The 16,713-nt window shown below is 35.0% G+C and overlaps 1 protein-coding gene across 1 annotated transcript; it reads right to left on the bottom strand.

The window, feature by feature from the left end:
* Nucleotides 1-9,172: 9,172 nt before the first annotated feature.
* On the bottom strand, nt 9,173-16,131 carry LOC115995200 (protein NRT1/ PTR FAMILY 5.2-like). Its single transcript, XM_031119662.1, has 4 exons — nt 15,973-16,131; nt 13,897-14,114; nt 10,861-11,426; nt 9,173-10,299 (listed from the first exon to the last, which is right to left on the bottom strand). The coding sequence occupies exons 1-4, from the start codon at nt 16,085-16,087 to the stop codon at nt 9,441-9,443; spliced, it is 1,758 nt and encodes a 585-aa protein (XP_030975522.1). The 5' UTR covers nt 16,088-16,131; the 3' UTR covers nt 9,173-9,440.
* Between the last annotated feature and the right edge of the window lie 582 nt (nt 16,132-16,713).

The following is a 16,713-nucleotide window of genomic DNA, read 5'->3' as shown; positions in this document are numbered from 1 at the left end:
AACGCCTAAAGAAAAGGGCAAACTCAGTACAGGGGCAGGGCAAGGGAGAAAGCTGCCAACATCGTAATACAGAATCCTACATCTGACAAGCCCATGCTCCAAACCATGCCATTTAACTTTTCCAACGACCCCCAACCACTCTAGGTATGGATTGACAGGACAGGTTTGCACCCTAGAAAGTAAAACTTACACGTGGACACTGAAAGATGAAATGAACACTAGTATAAAAGGGAAAGAAAGCGAAGGAGAAGGGGATCCCAGGAGGAGGAAAAATCCTATAAAAGGGAGAAAAGGAAAGATACAATGCTCCTCGGACGTTGTCCAAGGACTTAAATCCTACAACCCGCACTAATGGAAGGCTTAGCTAGTCAAGCCAAGTCCACCCATAGATAAGCTTCCATAGAAACCCCGATTAAACCGCTAACCTGTGACTAAGGTCCTGCTTTTCAAGCCCACTCTCTACAAATCATATTGTTGGGGCCCTTTACTTACAAGCCCAATGTCATTCTTGGGTCGTTAAATAATCGTGTCCCTACAATTGGCGCCGTCTGTGGGAAAGGCTTGCGCGTTGGCACAGGTGGCGGTGGAGTTGAGCCTCTATCAAGCAAAGGTTTGCGAAGGTTCCTCCATTTCCAGCGACATGCTATTGTTACTCCGACATAAATTTCCGCTAGGGACTACGCCTCGCAGTGCCAATGGCACGGGCAATTCTAGGGGCTTCTAACATCAAGCTAACTCCCCCCACCTTGGTCGAGGGCTAACCTTCGAAAAATAAATAAATAAATAAACGAATACAAGTTTTGCACAGAATCAAAGACTTGTATAGTCCTCGGACTCAAGTCTCTGGGGAAACCAACTACTTGGAAGAAAAATTACAAGTTTTGGACAGAACCAAGGACTTGTATGGTCTTCGGACTCAAACCTCTGGGGAAATCAACTACTCGAAAGAAAAACTACAAGTTTTGGACAGAACCAAGGCCTTGTATGGTCCTCGGACTCAAGCATTTGGGGAAACCAACTACTTAGAAGAAAAACTACAAGTTTTGGACAGAACCAAGGCCTTGTATGGTCCTTGAACTCAAGCTTCTGGGGAAACCAACTACTCGGAAGAAAAACTACAAGTTTTAGACAGAACCAAGGCCTTGTATGGTCCTCGGACTCAAGCCTCTAGGGAAACCAACTATTTAGAAGAAAAATTACAAGTTTTGGACAGAACCAAGGTCTTGTATGGTCCTTGGACTCAAGCCTTTGGGAAAACCAACTACTTGGAAGAAAAACTACAAGTTTTGGACAGAACTAAGGCCTTGTATGATCCTCGGACTCAAGCCTCTGGGGAAATCAACTACTTGGAAGAAAAACTACAAGTTTTGGACAGAACCAAGGCCTTGTATGGTCCTCGGACTCAAGCCTCTGGGGAAACCAACTACTTGGAAGAAAAACTACAAGTTTTGGACAGAACCAAGGCCTTGTATGGTCCTCGGACTCAAGCCTCTGGGGAAACCAACTACTTAGAATAAAAACTACAAGTTTTGGACAGAACCAAGGCCTTGTATGGTCCTCGGGCTCAAGTCTCTGGGGAAACCAACTACTTAGAAGAAAAACTACAAGTTTTGGACAGAACCAAGGCCTTGCATGGTCCTCAGACTCAAGCCTCTGGAGAAACCAACTACTTGGAAGAAAAACTATAAGTTTTGGACAGAACCAAGGCCTTATATGGTTCTCGGACTCAAGCCTCTGGGGAAAACAACTACTTGGAAGAAAAACTACAAGTTTTGGACAGAACCAAGGTCTTGTATGGTCCTCGGACTCAAGCCTCTGGGGAAACCAACTACTTAGAAGAAAAACTACAAGTTTTGGATAGAACTAAGGCCTTGTATGGTCCTCGGACTCAAGCCTCTGAGGAAATCACCTACTCAAGAGGAAAAATACAAGGTTTGGACACAACCTGGACGATATATGGCCCTTAGAATCTACCCCGGAGAAGAGTTACCCATTGATAGTTGGGTTAATCCCTAGACTGAATGGAATCCCCAGTCTACCCTCGGATCCTCATTACCAAGGGAACTGATGCGACTGTTATAGGGTCAGGTATTATCAAAAACACAACCAAAGTCCCTCATTGCTCGGCAACCCTCTCGGATGGTTTATTTAGAGTTTATCGTTCTCGGACGGTCGCCTCGCATGCATTACGGAGCACTCAACTGTTATCTCGGTTAGTTTCATGAGTTTAATCTACTGGGAATTATCATTATTATACTTGATAATGTCGATAAGTTCAAATTCGTAGGATTCTGTTTCAAGGTTTCCTGCTCTAAGTATCATTAAAGGAAAATACACATGTAGTATCCCATTCACAAAATAGTTGTTGCAGAAAAGAAAAGTATTTAAAAGGGAACAAATCCATTTCTTATTAAGACAACGAAACAGTACAGCGTACAATGAAAGAGCTTAAATAAGCTCATACTGAAACTAACTACGTAAGCAAAAAGAAAAAATACAAGGAAATGAGGAAAAAACAGAGGAAGAGGTGCAGAAATGAGAGATATAGCAGTTCCAGCACATTGTCTACGGAAACCATTCCTCAATACTTTTACATGCCCATAACTCGGCAACATGGGGCTAGCACCTTGGAAGAAAAGGTGCAGGAAGCCGGAAGTTGATGAGCCTCCATGTTAGCCACACCTGCGATAGAGCAGACGGCGCTGATGGCGGAAAACCTTACTTCTGACGCACCAAGAATCTGGTGCGACCAATACCTGCTTCGGATTTTGACTGAAAGAGGTAGAAATACCATTTCCCCCCTTGTCAAAACGGAGGATTATCTTGAATCTATGTCTCCCTTATCCAGACCGCACCACCTTGAGTCTCGGAAGGACATGGTGCCTCTGTGGCGGGTGTAGATCCTTCACCCCCGCCTGTGCCTCAAACATATTTGCACTAAGGGTGGATAGAACTGGGTATGGAGACTGTGATTATGGCTGAAGGATTATAATTTTGAAGAGAGCCGAAAGGTTTATATGTAAGGGGAATAACGTCCTATCCTATTTATATAAAGGGCAAGGTGGTGGCATTTAATTTATGTAGGTTTCCAAGAAATTCTACGGACTAGATGGTTTTGGCTCGATTTCCAACACCATCCGCGACCATAAGATTTGAAGATCCTCGTGAAGGTGCGCCTCGAGCACTGGAACGTCAAAGGACACCGCGTGAGTAAAAACTAAAGGGATGCCTCTTAATTCAGCACATCTCCCACGCAAATGGAAAAACACAAACATCAGTAAAGTACAGAATTTGAGTGAGTCATGATGTGGGCCCAACATCACCAAAACCCTCCTCCCCAACTAAGAGTCGGGCAGCAGGATTTTGAGGGGCTATTGTGGGGCCAGAGAATTCGTGGCCCAGGCCCATTCTACATTAGGGCCCAAGGCTTAAGCCGAGGAGAGCTATTGCCAAGGATGCATAATGAAAGCCCAAGAAGGGCACAAGGACATGGCCGAGGACGATCTTATACTCAACACCTCACAAAACGCCTGAAGAAAATGGCAAACTTAGTACAGGGGCAGGGCAAGGGAGAAAGCTGCCAACATCGTAATACAGAATCCTGCATCTGACAAGCCCATGCTCCAAACCATGCCATTTAACTTTTCCAACGACCCCCAACCACTCTAGGTATGGATTGACAGGACAGGTCTGCACCCCAGAAAGTAAAACTTACACGTGGACACTGAAAGGGGAAATGAACGCTAGTATAAAAGGGAAAGAAAGCGAGGGAGAAGGGGATCCTAGGAGGAGGAAAAATCCTGCAAAATGGAGAAAAGGAAGGATACAATGCTTCTCGAACGCTATCCGAGGACTTAAATCCTACAACCCGCACTAATGGAAGGCTTAGCTAGTCAAGCCAAGTCCACCCATAGATAAGCTTCCATAGAAACCCCGATTAAACCGCTAACCTGTGACTAAGGTCCTGCCTTTCAAGCCCACTCTCTACAAATCATATTGTTGGGGCCCTTTACTTACGAGCCCAATGTCATTCTTGGGTCGTTAAATAATCGTGTCCCTACAAAAAACATGTTTGGTTAGTTGAAATTAAAAATATATATAATTTTTTGAAAAAAGAAGAAGAAAATACTAAAATTTGTTAATACTAAAATTTGTTGTTACTAAGATTTGAACATACCTAATCTTTACTATTCTTCTATTTTTCCATCTTCCCACCAATTTTCTATCCTTCAACTTTTTCACTCCTCCAACTAAGCAAACACTTGTCTTCCATCTTTCTTTCTCACTTAAATTAGTCTTTGTTTTCTGAGAAATAGGAAACTAAGGGTCCATTTGGATACAATTGAAAACAGAAAATAAAATAATTTTTAAATGTGTAAATAATACCGTAGGACCCATTTTTAATAAAAAAAATTGCTGAAAAGTGAAATTTATGGATCCGTGAACAGTACACGGGACCCACATGTGGCTGAAAATTGGTTGAAAAGTCAAACTTTTCGGCTAAAAAAAAAAGGGGCAGAAACGCAAACGTGCGTCTGGGAAGCACGACGCACACTAAGGCTTTTGTTTGAGAGTTCATAAGAGAATGAAATGAAATGATCCTTAAAGAAATGGAATGTATTTAAGTAGGGAAAAGAATAGAATGGAATTAAAAAATCTTATTTAGATGTTTTAAAATAAAGCAATGGAATGTAAGTAACATTGTTGGGAAGTGACATTCAAAGAAATGAAATAAAATTATTTTATAATAACATTACTATTATACCCCTCATTTTAAAGAACATAAAAAATTATTCTAATTTACACTCCATGTGAATTTGCTTATTATTTACTTTCAAAATTCAAAGAAATAATAATAGTAAACTACATATTTATTGTTAACAAAATTCAAAGCAATTCACGCATCACATATTTATTGTCAACAAAATAAACATTATCTAAAATGCAAACAAATATCTTTTAAGGTCCATGCATGGTATAAAAAAACTTATATAATGAGTCTTGCCAAAACAAAATAAAATAACAAAATAACGCAAATCTAAAGTTAGCCAAGAAATTCCACATTTTTTTTAATTTTTAGGCCTAGACATCAGTATCAATAGGACACATTTGCGCTCATGGTCTTAAGTATCTCATCATTCAAATCCATCTAAGTAAAAAATTAGTTACGATATTATTCCTACTTAAAAAAATTATGGGCACATGTTCTATCATAATAATAAAGAAAATAGAAATTGGATAAAATGGTGTAAATGGTTCCTCTCACTGGATTATTTTACAAGACCTTGGAATTTATAAAAGATGCTTTGAGATGATATAGTCTAACTAATTATGAATGTGTTACAACTAATCTAAAAATAAAACTGTTAAACTATAAACATTAATTTTATTTGGGATTCAATAACATAAACAACTTGTTGCACAGTAGACCAATAACTCAAACACAATTTATTAAGGTATCTGGACTTAATTTTAAATTCAAAAACTAAGGCTCTATCGTCTAATGATTCTAAGGTCTATTTGATTAAAACAAATGGACTTAATTTAACATTCAAAACTAATTATTTGAGGCAAGCACGTAATCAAACAGTTTTGAAGAAACCAATGGATAATTATAGAACACGTACATTAGCATTCACACAAAAGAAAATGATAGGAATTAAACGTCATACAAGTGAAAATTTAATAGTTGAGTTCAGCTAGTTGGGTACGGCTGGACTTAACTAAGAAAAGTAGGTAATCATACAATTTTGAAAAAACCAATGAATAATTGCAGAATACGTATAGTACACTAGCATTCACACAAAAGACAATAATAGGAATTAAACTTCATGCAAGTGAAAAACTCACAGGATACGCTAGCATTCATAGAATACATATGTTAACAAAAGCTTTTTAATAGTAAATAAATCAATGAAATCAAAACAGTAGTGAGAGAAAGAAAGAGTAGCAAAGAGAGAGCAAAAATATTCATACGACTAGTTGAGAATAAAAAGGGCTAAGATCCAAGGGGTAATTTAGGAGTTTCAATAAAATTTTCATTAAACCTAATTTCATTCCCTCCTATTCCTCCCAATTTGGGGGGATGAAAATTTGAGATTTTGAGGGAAAATGAGGGAATGATTGTTCCCTCCTAAATATTTCATTCCCTCCCACCTAAACTCCAAAACAAGGGAATAGACTTTCCATTTTCTCCGTTAAAACTCTTAAATAAGGGAAGGGGAGAATATTCTAAAAATATTTTTTTTATTCTATTCAATTCCCTCCTCCCAAACAAAGGCTAAGGATAGAAAGAATTTCAATAAACTCATTACATTTCCTTTCGTTAGAAGAAAAAAAAGTAAATATTCTAAATCACTCTGATAACATTGACGTGTTTGGATCAACAATAGTGACAAAATCAAAATAAATAGGACCTTATACCAATATTCGTCTACTACAAGTGTGAGTCAACTCATCCTTTTATGGAAAATCAAAACTCCCCAAGCCACATCATGAATAGTTAGATCACAAATTATTCCATAATTTTTTCACCACAACTTTGACATTATAAACTATGAATGGTTAAGCATCACTTTCACAAGGGCCTCCCATTTTTTCTTCACCAATCACACTCTGTCATGTCACAATTGTCGCAAAAAGTTGTGAAAAGTTTTGTGATTCTAGACTTTTCCTTAGGGGCAAACAAGGACTTGATGTTGCCACCATTCCATATCTAAACCTATCATACTCCTTCCATGCCTAGATTTTGTCTTCTCTTCTATCTTGATGCTGTGAAGGCCTAGGCATAGAAACCCCAAAGTTAGCTAAACCTAATATAAATAATTGATTTTGAAATGTTGATGTTGCTGTTGCTGTGATTTTTTATTTTTAGAGGACCAATCGCACCATAGATAAGGAGTGGGCCGGGGGTTGATGGTGAATATATAATTTACTTTTTATTTGGCTGATGGCATGAATGATCACTCAATTAAATTGAACAGACGGCATTATATTATTGTATGCGGACCATTAGGCATTGATGACGTGGTCCTTCTAAAAGATTGAATAATTTCTTGTATATAGGTACATAGGAGTCATGCTATATATAAACATAACAAAAATCACAACAATTTCACAACATTTCAAAAATAATCTATAGTTTAATTAAAAATTATAAATTGCAAATGATGATGATGAGTCCTTAGGTCGAATAGGCTAATTTGAAAATATTGTGAAATTTCATTGTGTTTCTAACTTTACTATTTTGATTAAGTGTTAACATTTGGTTAGGCATAGCTGCTTTTATCTCTCCTTCTCTTGTTGTGCGGCTTGTGCCTTTTGAATTTCTTCTTCCCTGGTCTCTTCTTGCAGCAAATACCCTAAAAGGAAAACCCCAAGTCAAAAGGAGCCCTTGCAAAACTAATTTAACTACTTTGGAAGTTCATGGACTACCATATTGCCTTTTCTACGCATATCACTCAGAGAAAGGGAGAACTTGCAGGCTTATGCAATGGACAACCATGAAAGGCACGATAACAATGGAGGGTCCCAAAATAATGGCACAAAGGAGGAAAACTACAATCACAAAAACGTAAAAAGCTTTCAACGATTGCAGGTTCGTGCAACTAACAAGTAGTAACAAGGTCTTAAAGAGTGGACAAGTACGTTCACAAAACAATAAAAAGATTGTAACTTGTAACCTATTTCTAAAGCTAAATGCATATCGTTCAAAAGTAAAAGGATTGAAAAATGCAAAAAAGGAAGGCATATCAAATCCAAAAGGCCGACATTTTAGAAATTAAAGAGAAGTGCTTTGTGGAAGAGGAGGAAGAATAAAAAGAAAAAGGAGAAAGACCCTTGAGGACAAGGGCGTTTTCTAGGGGAGATAAATGTTATGTGCGTAATTTATTTTAAGGGTTTTACTAATGTATGTCCTTAGAACATATGTTAGTATAAACCATTTTAGAAAACTTTTTATCGAGAATTGTAAAAACGGTCAAACTTTTGTGACAGTTTTTTCAATCTCTCATAAATTTTTTTCCTAAAATAGATTATTAATGTATGCTCTAAAAGTATACATTAACTGGACCCTTTATTTTAATTAGTATTGGATGAATAATAATGGAGATATATTTTAGGCAAAAATGTAAAACTGACCCTCTAACTTTTTCCTTTTTTTCATTTCAGTTCTCTAACTTTCAATTTTGTCATTTCACACCTCTAACTTTCAATTTTTGTTAATGCAGGATTCCGTTAAAACTCAATTAGTGGCTGTCGTTAGAACTCCTAAAACGACGTCGTTTTGCTCTTTTTTTTTTTAAATTCGAAATTAAAAAAAAAAAAATCTAAGGAAAAAAAAAACATTAAAGGAAACGACGTCGTCGTTCCACTTCCCCTAAAATCAAAACAAAACTAAAATATAATTTATCCATGTTTTGGTTCATATTTCGAGTAGCTTGATGAGTCATCCTTGTATCATGTGGACAGCTACACCAATCTACTCCCATACTTCTCTACTGCTCCATTAGATAACTTAATCACCTCCGGCGTCCACTCACCATAAATGCTTTTGCTGGATGAGTCCTTGCCGTCTCTCTCTCTCTCTCTCTCTCTCTCTCTGAACCTCAAACTGAGTCCTCACTGTCTTAGTCCTTGTTGTCTTAGTATCCATGTTTTCTTTTTCTTTTTTTCTTTTTTTTTTTAGATTTTTCTTATTTTCTTTTAATTTCAAATTTTTAAAAAATGCAAAACGACGTCGTTTTAGGAGTTCTAACGGCAGTCACTAACTGAGTTCTAACAGAGTCCTATATTGACAAAAATTGAAAGTTAGAGGACTAAAATGACAAAACTGAAAGTTAGAAGACTGAAACAAAAAAAATATAAAAGTTAGAGGGTCAGTTTTGTATTTTTGCTTATATTTTATTTATTCAAATAAATTAGTGTGGATTAAGATTAGTTTTATTGACAGATTATATGAAGTTAATATTTATCGTTTTCTACTTGAAACTCTTGTCTTGTATAAATTCAAATGTTGATGATGAATAAAGAAAATTCATCAATCAAAATTATTAAGTTGCATATTGTTAACCGGTCTAAGATGAAGGTCTGAACTCGTTCGATCAAAGTACTCTATTTATTAACAAATGTTGATAATGAATAAAGAAACTTCATCATTCAAAAGGCGGGGAGCTCAAGACAAACACTTGTGGTCATTCGGACAACTGTATTTCATTCTTCTTTCTATTAAACAAAGTGTGAACATTAAATTCTCCCCAGTCAGGTAAACGAAAATCAGAAATACACTATCTTTAACTACCATCACCCGAAAGCTATAACAACAATAGGAACTCTAAAATATGGAATAGCCTGTCCACAAAGATAGCTAGCTGTTTAATAGAACTATCAGAAAGTAGACTATCAGCTTTGACTTCTGTATGATTTTTATTATTCTCCATCCCTCAGTCTCTAATTTCTGTCATTCCCTTCAATTCTTCTGTAAGCACTTTTATAGAATCCGAAACTTCAGCCTTATACACATAGTACTTAATTACAAACAAGAAGAAAATAAAGTTTAGGAAGTTCAGTACCGCAAAAAATGCATAATAATAGTCAAGATGAGAAGCATTCAGATCATTTAGAATCCATCCTTGGTGACCATGTTCCTTGGTTATGTGGGAAACTGTTGAAAGAAGGAAACTACTCAGAAAGTTTCCAATTCCTAGGGTAGTCATGGAATAGGAAGTCCCAAGACTCTTCATGCTTTCTGGTGCCTGGTCATAGAAGAACTCAATCTTGGCAACCTCTAAAAATGCATCTGCTGTTCCCATAAGCACGAACTGAGGGAGCAAAATGAATATGGTTAAAGGAACTTGTCCTCCATTTTCAACTAGCCCATGTTCCTTAGCCACACTTAGTCTATATCTCTCAGTTAGAGATGCGACTGCCATTATCAAAATGTGGATGGCAAGCCCAATTCCCATTCTTTGAAGGAGAGTGATACCTCTAGGATTTTTAGTCCACTTTTGCATAATCCTGACAAAGAACCGGTCATAGAGCACCACAGAGATAAGCATGGAAATGGTTACAAATCCAGCTAAACTTGCTGGGGGGATTTTGAAGCTGCCCATGGCTCTATCAAGAGTGGTACCTTGCTTGACGAAAAGGGTGTTGATCTGAGCAACCATTGTGCTCGGTACAAAGGTGGCAACCAAGATGGGAATCATTCGTAGCATTTGTTTGGTCTCCTCAACTTGTGTAACTGTGCACAGCATCCATGGATTCGTTGAGCCGGTTTTCACAGATGCCTTGGTAAGCAGGCTGATTGAGTGCAACATTAAGTAAGATTAGGACAAATGCAGAAGATTATTGCATCTCAAGTTTAGGATAGGTTAAACTCAACAGCTAGACTTAGGATTAATGTAAAATGCCACTTTAACTAGGTTGGAGGGATGGCCAAAATTGTTTAGATAAATTATTCTGTTAAGCTCTCCAACAAACAATGTTATAAACACAACAAATTTCACAACTTGTTAAGCTGGCATATCACTATAAAATCACTTTCATTGAAACTATACACCAATTATAATTTGTCATTTCACCAGTTGTAAAATTTGTTGTGTCATTAGACTTAATGTGTAAGCTCTCTATCAAAAATTACCTAATTAGTGAGTTTTTTTTTTTTTTTTTTCTTTGTTTTTATAAACGCCTAATTAGTGAGTTAGGGTAGAATTTAGGGTCACCTTTATCTTTTCTTGTCTTGTTTATATACATTCCTCTTATTTTCTTTTTCTCACAAGCGAGCCTTTAATTTCTTCTCCATTGTAATAGACAAGAACAATGTAGCCAATTGATACAAGTAAACGTTTAGGAAATACATACCTCATAGTTGGTGTGGAATCAATCCTGTACTTTCCTTTCTTTGCATACTCTTCCAATTCAAGCTCATAGAGCTCTTTAATATCATTAGGGATAGTCACCCTCCATTTCCTTATAGCTGCAACTACAACCCTTGACATCCTTGTGAAGGGACTCCCTGTGGGCACCTTGTGTCTATAGAAGGGTGTGCCAGCCACAAAGATGGCAATAGATATTGCTAGTCCAAGGGTTGGAAGCCCATACCCTAAAGTCCATCCTACATTGTCTTGTACATACACAAGAACTGTATTGGCAAAGAGGGTCCCAAAGAAGATACTGAACATCCACCAATTGAAGAAGGAAAGCTTATGACCCTTCTCTTTGGGGTTAAACTCATCAAATTGGTCTGCACCAATGGTGGAGATGTTTGGCTTGGTTCCTCCTGTTCCCACGGCCAAGGTATATAGTGCACCATAAAACACTGCAAGGTGTAAGGTTGATGCTTTCTTACAGTTTCCCACGATGACTTCATTGCATGGAGGCGGTTTTAGACTATTCAGTGAAACCGACAATGTTAATAGTATCATTCCCTGTCAATATATAGTTAACACCAATTCAGCCACATAAAATTTCCACAATTTGAACAAAAATGTTCTTTCTCCATGCATGATTGCCGTTGGGTGTTTTGCATACAAAGATAATAAAAAACCAAAAATTAAAAGGTCAAAACTACTATCAATTTTATTATTAAAGATTTACAAGTTGATATATTAATAAATATGATTGATGACATTTAAAAAAATATATAATCAATAAATTTTTTAATTATATATAAATGATTAAAAGATTAAATTTACAATTTCCTAATTATTTAAACAACAATCAATAATTTAATATTTTTTTTAATCAAAATAAAAGGTCTTAAATTCAATCAATGTTTCTACCTTATCTTCTATTTAAAAAAAAATTCAACCCACTCAAAGCAGCTCACACGTAAAGAGAGGAGTGTTACTAAAAAATCGATAATTTATCATTTGTGTGTGTGACTGAAAAGCTATCCATAACAATTTATAAAGTGAGAAAGTCAATACTTGGCAAAGCACAAATATTACACAAGGCCTGATTTTTGCATTGGATTGGGTGAGCACCAAAGGTAACAGGTAGATTTGTTAACAAATAAATAAATAAGATAAAATAAAAAGTGACAGGTATTGGCAACTGGTTTAATATAGATCTCCATTACCAACAAGATTAGGCCAAGTTGGCCATGACCCACCATATTATATTTGAAATTTTTTTTTTTTTTAAATCCTTTATATTAAAATTCAAATTCTATACATATGGTATAGTAGCGATGATAGCCCCCCTATTATATGATATTTGTTTAAAAAATTGTGATCCTAAAGTTAAAATCTCTCTGTTTAGGTAAACTGTGGTGGTTATCCTACACGTGACTTTTTCAAACTTCTTAAAATCCGTGTTTATATTTGTTAGGTATAACCTTTCATCTTTCAGCAAAAAAAAAAAAAAAAAAAAAACCCTTTTTTATAGTTTGCACAAGCCTGTCCATTTTATAGTTTTTTTTTTTTTTTTTTTTAACCCATTTCTTTTTCAAATTCCCACCAACCCAGCCAACTTAATTTCTTTCTTTTTGTTCTCTCATCCCACTTGCTCACAAATATCTATCCTTGATTCATTAAATTCGGTTTCTAGAAGGCAATAAAAGTAAAATTATTAGAGGAATTGAGTCAAGACACATGATGGGAACGCAGTTCCGTAAATTGGACTTATTAGACCCGTATATTGGACTTATTAGGCTCAACATGACAACCGTCAAGTCTTAAATTGGACTTATCCTGTAAAGAACTAAAGATAGATTTACATATCTCATACTAACTTATTTGTTAAATATAATATAAAAAATATAATTTTTCAATAATTTTTATACTAAGTGTTTGGATATGCTTATTTTACTGAAATTGAAAATTTATTACTAAAAGTACTGTAAATAAAAGTAAAAATTAGTTGAAATAGTACAATAAGACCCATGAATAGTATCAAAAAGTAATGAATAGTTTCAAAAAGTATATGAATAGTAAAATAAGACCCACTAATTTTCAGTAAAACGCAATCGTCCGTTTGGCAAAAAAAAAAAATTTGTCAACTTATTTTTGTTATAATTTATAAGTCCCACTGCATTTTTTGATACAATTCATAGGTCTTACTATACTATTTCAACTAACTTTTAACTTTATCTACAGTACTTTCAACAAAAAAATTTCAGTTCAATAAAATAAGAAGATCTCAAACAGACCCTAAATGAATAATAAGAAACTAAAAATTAATTTATTTTCAAAAATAGCTTTGTTATTAAATAAATAATTAAAAATAAAAATAAAAATAAATACCTTCTTAGACAAAAATAAAAAACTACTAAAAGTTTTTTGTCAAAACGAGAACAGTCCAGATGTGATCTACAAAACCCGTGGTCCACCTTCTAAACAACCGATATTATTAGGAGAAAAAAGAATAGCACAGCCTTATCAATAGAGTGATGATGAGAACTGACAAGTTTCACAAACTACTGCGCATACGTTATAACAATAGAATTCCAAGTCAATCATTCATATTCCATGCATGGACAAAATAGACTTCTTTGCTAATGCTTATAGCCTTATACGGTTTTCTAGAAGAGAAAAATCATAGCTGTGTAGTAGTATTGAAAATTTAGACAGGAAATGTCATAGCTAGGTAAGCATCCCTTTGGATTAAAGATAAAGATTTTGAGGAGTTCAGCCTCTATATATATATATATATATATATATATATATATATTGTCACAATTTAATACAAATCTTTGACAAGCTAGAAATTCAATGTTAAGTTTATCATCTTTGACTTGACTAAACTTCTAAAACACGAGTCAGGCACTCACTACGGCTCGATTAAGTCGTGCAAGTAATAGCTCTTATCTACTGAATCAGGTATATCAAGACAGGTAATTAAGTGAAAATGAAACAAATCAAAGGATTTATATTCGTAAAATGAATGATGCGTTACCGAGAGATAAATCATGCATGCGATAATAAACGTCCAATATCGGCCAAGATGAGCATCAGCAATGTAAGCACCCAAGATTGGAGTAATCCAAATGGTGCCAACCCAATTGGTGACATTGTTGGCAGAGGTGACCGTGCCCTGATGGAGCTTATTTGTTAAATATACGATCAGGTTGGAGGATATACCATAATAGGCCATGCGTTCAAAAACCTCATACACTGCACGGTTAAGTCAAAAGAAGAAATAAATAAATAAAAGGTCACCAATGGTTGCTGCCGACTAACACTATACAATGATTAGATTGGAGCTTGCATGTGCTTAAAACCAAAAAGACAAAGAAAACCTTACGCAAAATTAGGCGGATTAATTAGGAGTTTTGAGTTGTTATTAGACTAGTACAACTTTTATTTCATAATTCTTGCCATGACTCTAATATTAAAAAAAATGTGAATAATTGTTCATCACTTTTTCATTTACCTATTATTTTTTTCTTCACCATTCATAATTTACTACATATTAGAGTAAAAAATTATGACCCAAAAGCCTGTGGCCATAAATTTTCTCATTATAAGATTTAAAAAAAAAAAATAGCAATACTTATTTAAACACATAAACACGAAAATAATATATAAAGTTTTTTAAACAGATTTATAATACATTATATAATCAAAGTATCATTAGAAAATAGTCTAACTTTTGTAAAAGTAACTTGAGATTATAAGGACTGAAACTCTAACACACACAATCAATTAAAATAGAGAAGCAAATCTTAAAAATACCTAAAAAAAAATTGATATGATAATATAATAAAATAAAATAAGTAATTAAGCTGATATGAATGATCTAAATATAAATTAAAAGATATCAGAAGATTTTGTTCTTTTTAGATAAATGATTACTCCATGTTTACCAAAAAAAAAATAATAATAATAAATGATTACATGGAAGGTGTTATTTATGACATACGAGTTGTGGGAAAGTGATCGGTTGGTGTCTATAGTCAATGCAAAATTGTAAATAGGTACGGGTTGACATGTGGACATCATTAATTTACGTGATGAGAGAGAGAGACAGAGAGACAGAGACAGAGAGAGAGAGAGAAAACTCGTCGCCTTAGCCTCTCTCAGCCAGTCTAAGTAAAGGATAATATTAATCTTTTTAGGCCTCACGTTATCTTTGAGTTCTGAATTTAGTTCTCCTAATCGAGACTTTAGTTTAGAAGCACCTTCGAGATTCATCTATATAACTAATATGTGTATATAATATTTTCAAAAAAAAAAAAAAAACTTAAAACTTCGAAATATTCATTTGGAAAACTTTTAATGATTGAAAAATATGCATGATGAGCTCATTTAAAGAAAGAAGATGGGAATATGCCAACCAAACTTTATTTTTCTATAACTTGATAGTTGAAACATTAATGGGAAGGAAGACTTCTAACCAGCTGAGTCTCTTAGTAAAGGAGAGCTGAGTCTCTTAGTAAAGGAGAGCAGGACTTATGGACAGAACTCTCTTTCTCTTATTTATGACTAGCAAAGAAGAAATTAAGACAACTTTTAAAAAATAAAAAAAGAAAAGAAGAAGAAAGTGAGACGGAATAGTCAGAATAGAAAGTCCATCTTCCTCTATAGGATGCAAAAAAACTAATTGCTGTTGAACTTTCAAGGCTTTATCAAGAAAATATTGGGTCAGATCAAACACAGCAATAGCCATGAATTATCTAAGCTATTCCAATAACAATTAATCTACTCTATCAGAAGTGAGATGTTTCTCAAATGGAGCTAAATTAGTGATTAAAAAAATCTCATAATCTAATTTTAAGTTCTAATAAGCCATGTAAAGGGCATGCTAGCTATCTTTTTAAATAAATAGATATACCCACTCACTTACCACCAGAGAATTAAAAAAAAAATACAGGCATCCCAAGTTTCAAGGAGCCATTGCAAGTGAGACAGACACAAAAAACTTAAAAGGTTCAGTGGCCTTGTAAAGGTATGTAGGAGTGGATTGTGGATAAAACACAAATCTAAGGTTCAATGTTTTATTTTAGAGATAGAGAGGAGACAGAGAGTTTACCAACGACAAACCAGCAAGCTTTCCATCCACCTCTCTTGGATCTAAGGACTGGGTTCCCTTTCAGATCCACTGTCCCATCCTGAGTGTATTCATCTATTGCTTCTTCCAGAGCCATTCTTTTTTTCTTACACTCTTTTTCCACAGTGGTGAGAGCTTTGCTTCGCTACTAAAGTGTCAAGCCCAACCTTAATTTATAGCACTTTCACAGACCGAATAATAGGCCATACCGTTTGACTTGCAAGTTGCATTTTAACAACCTCCCCGGGTCCCCCCCATCCCCAGGCCCCGGCCCCGGTGGGCGGAAATTTTTTTTTTTTTTTTTTTAATGGCTTTACATGTTTCTTTTTTTAATAATAAACCAGTAATTTAGATATACGATGCACGGATAATGTTTTATGTAAAATAGTTTTGTAAAATATTGTATATGTATTATAACATACTTGGTTTGCGTTTGGGTAGAAATTATTTCTACCCATATCTGCGTTTCTAGCGTTTCAGTGGTTTTATGTCTTTTTTTTATTTTATTTTTTCACGTATTTCAACTTTAGGGGACAACTAGCACTGTTGATTACTATTCACGTGTTGTTCATGCACTGCTCATAAGACCTACAACCACTTTATTCAAAAATAGGTCTCACTGCACTATTTACACATTTAAAAATTATTTTGTTACAGTGTTTTTAATTTTCAATTTTCAGCAAAATAAGTTATGTCCAAATGGACCCTTGTTATAGAACTTTA

This window comes from Quercus lobata, chromosome 6 (assembly GCF_001633185.2).
Source record: "Quercus lobata isolate SW786 chromosome 6, ValleyOak3.0 Primary Assembly, whole genome shotgun sequence".
NCBI classification, from domain to species: Eukaryota; Viridiplantae; Streptophyta; class Magnoliopsida; order Fagales; family Fagaceae; genus Quercus; species Quercus lobata.
This window is presented reverse-complemented; position numbering and strand designations above follow the sequence as displayed.

Excerpts from the sequence above, each read along its gene's own strand:
- LOC115995200 (XM_031119662.1), bottom strand. The coding sequence starts at position 16,087 with ATGGCTCTGGAAGAAGCAATAGATGAATACACTCAGGATGGGACAGTG. Across the intron at positions 14,115-15,972 it reads AGCTTGCTGGTTTGTCGTTG|TGTATGAGGTTTTTGAACGC; the intron begins GTAAACTCTCTG and ends TTAACCGTGCAG. Across the intron at positions 11,427-13,896 it reads CATGCATGATTTATCTCTCG|GGAATGATACTATTAACATT; the intron begins GTAACGCATCAT and ends ATATATTGACAG.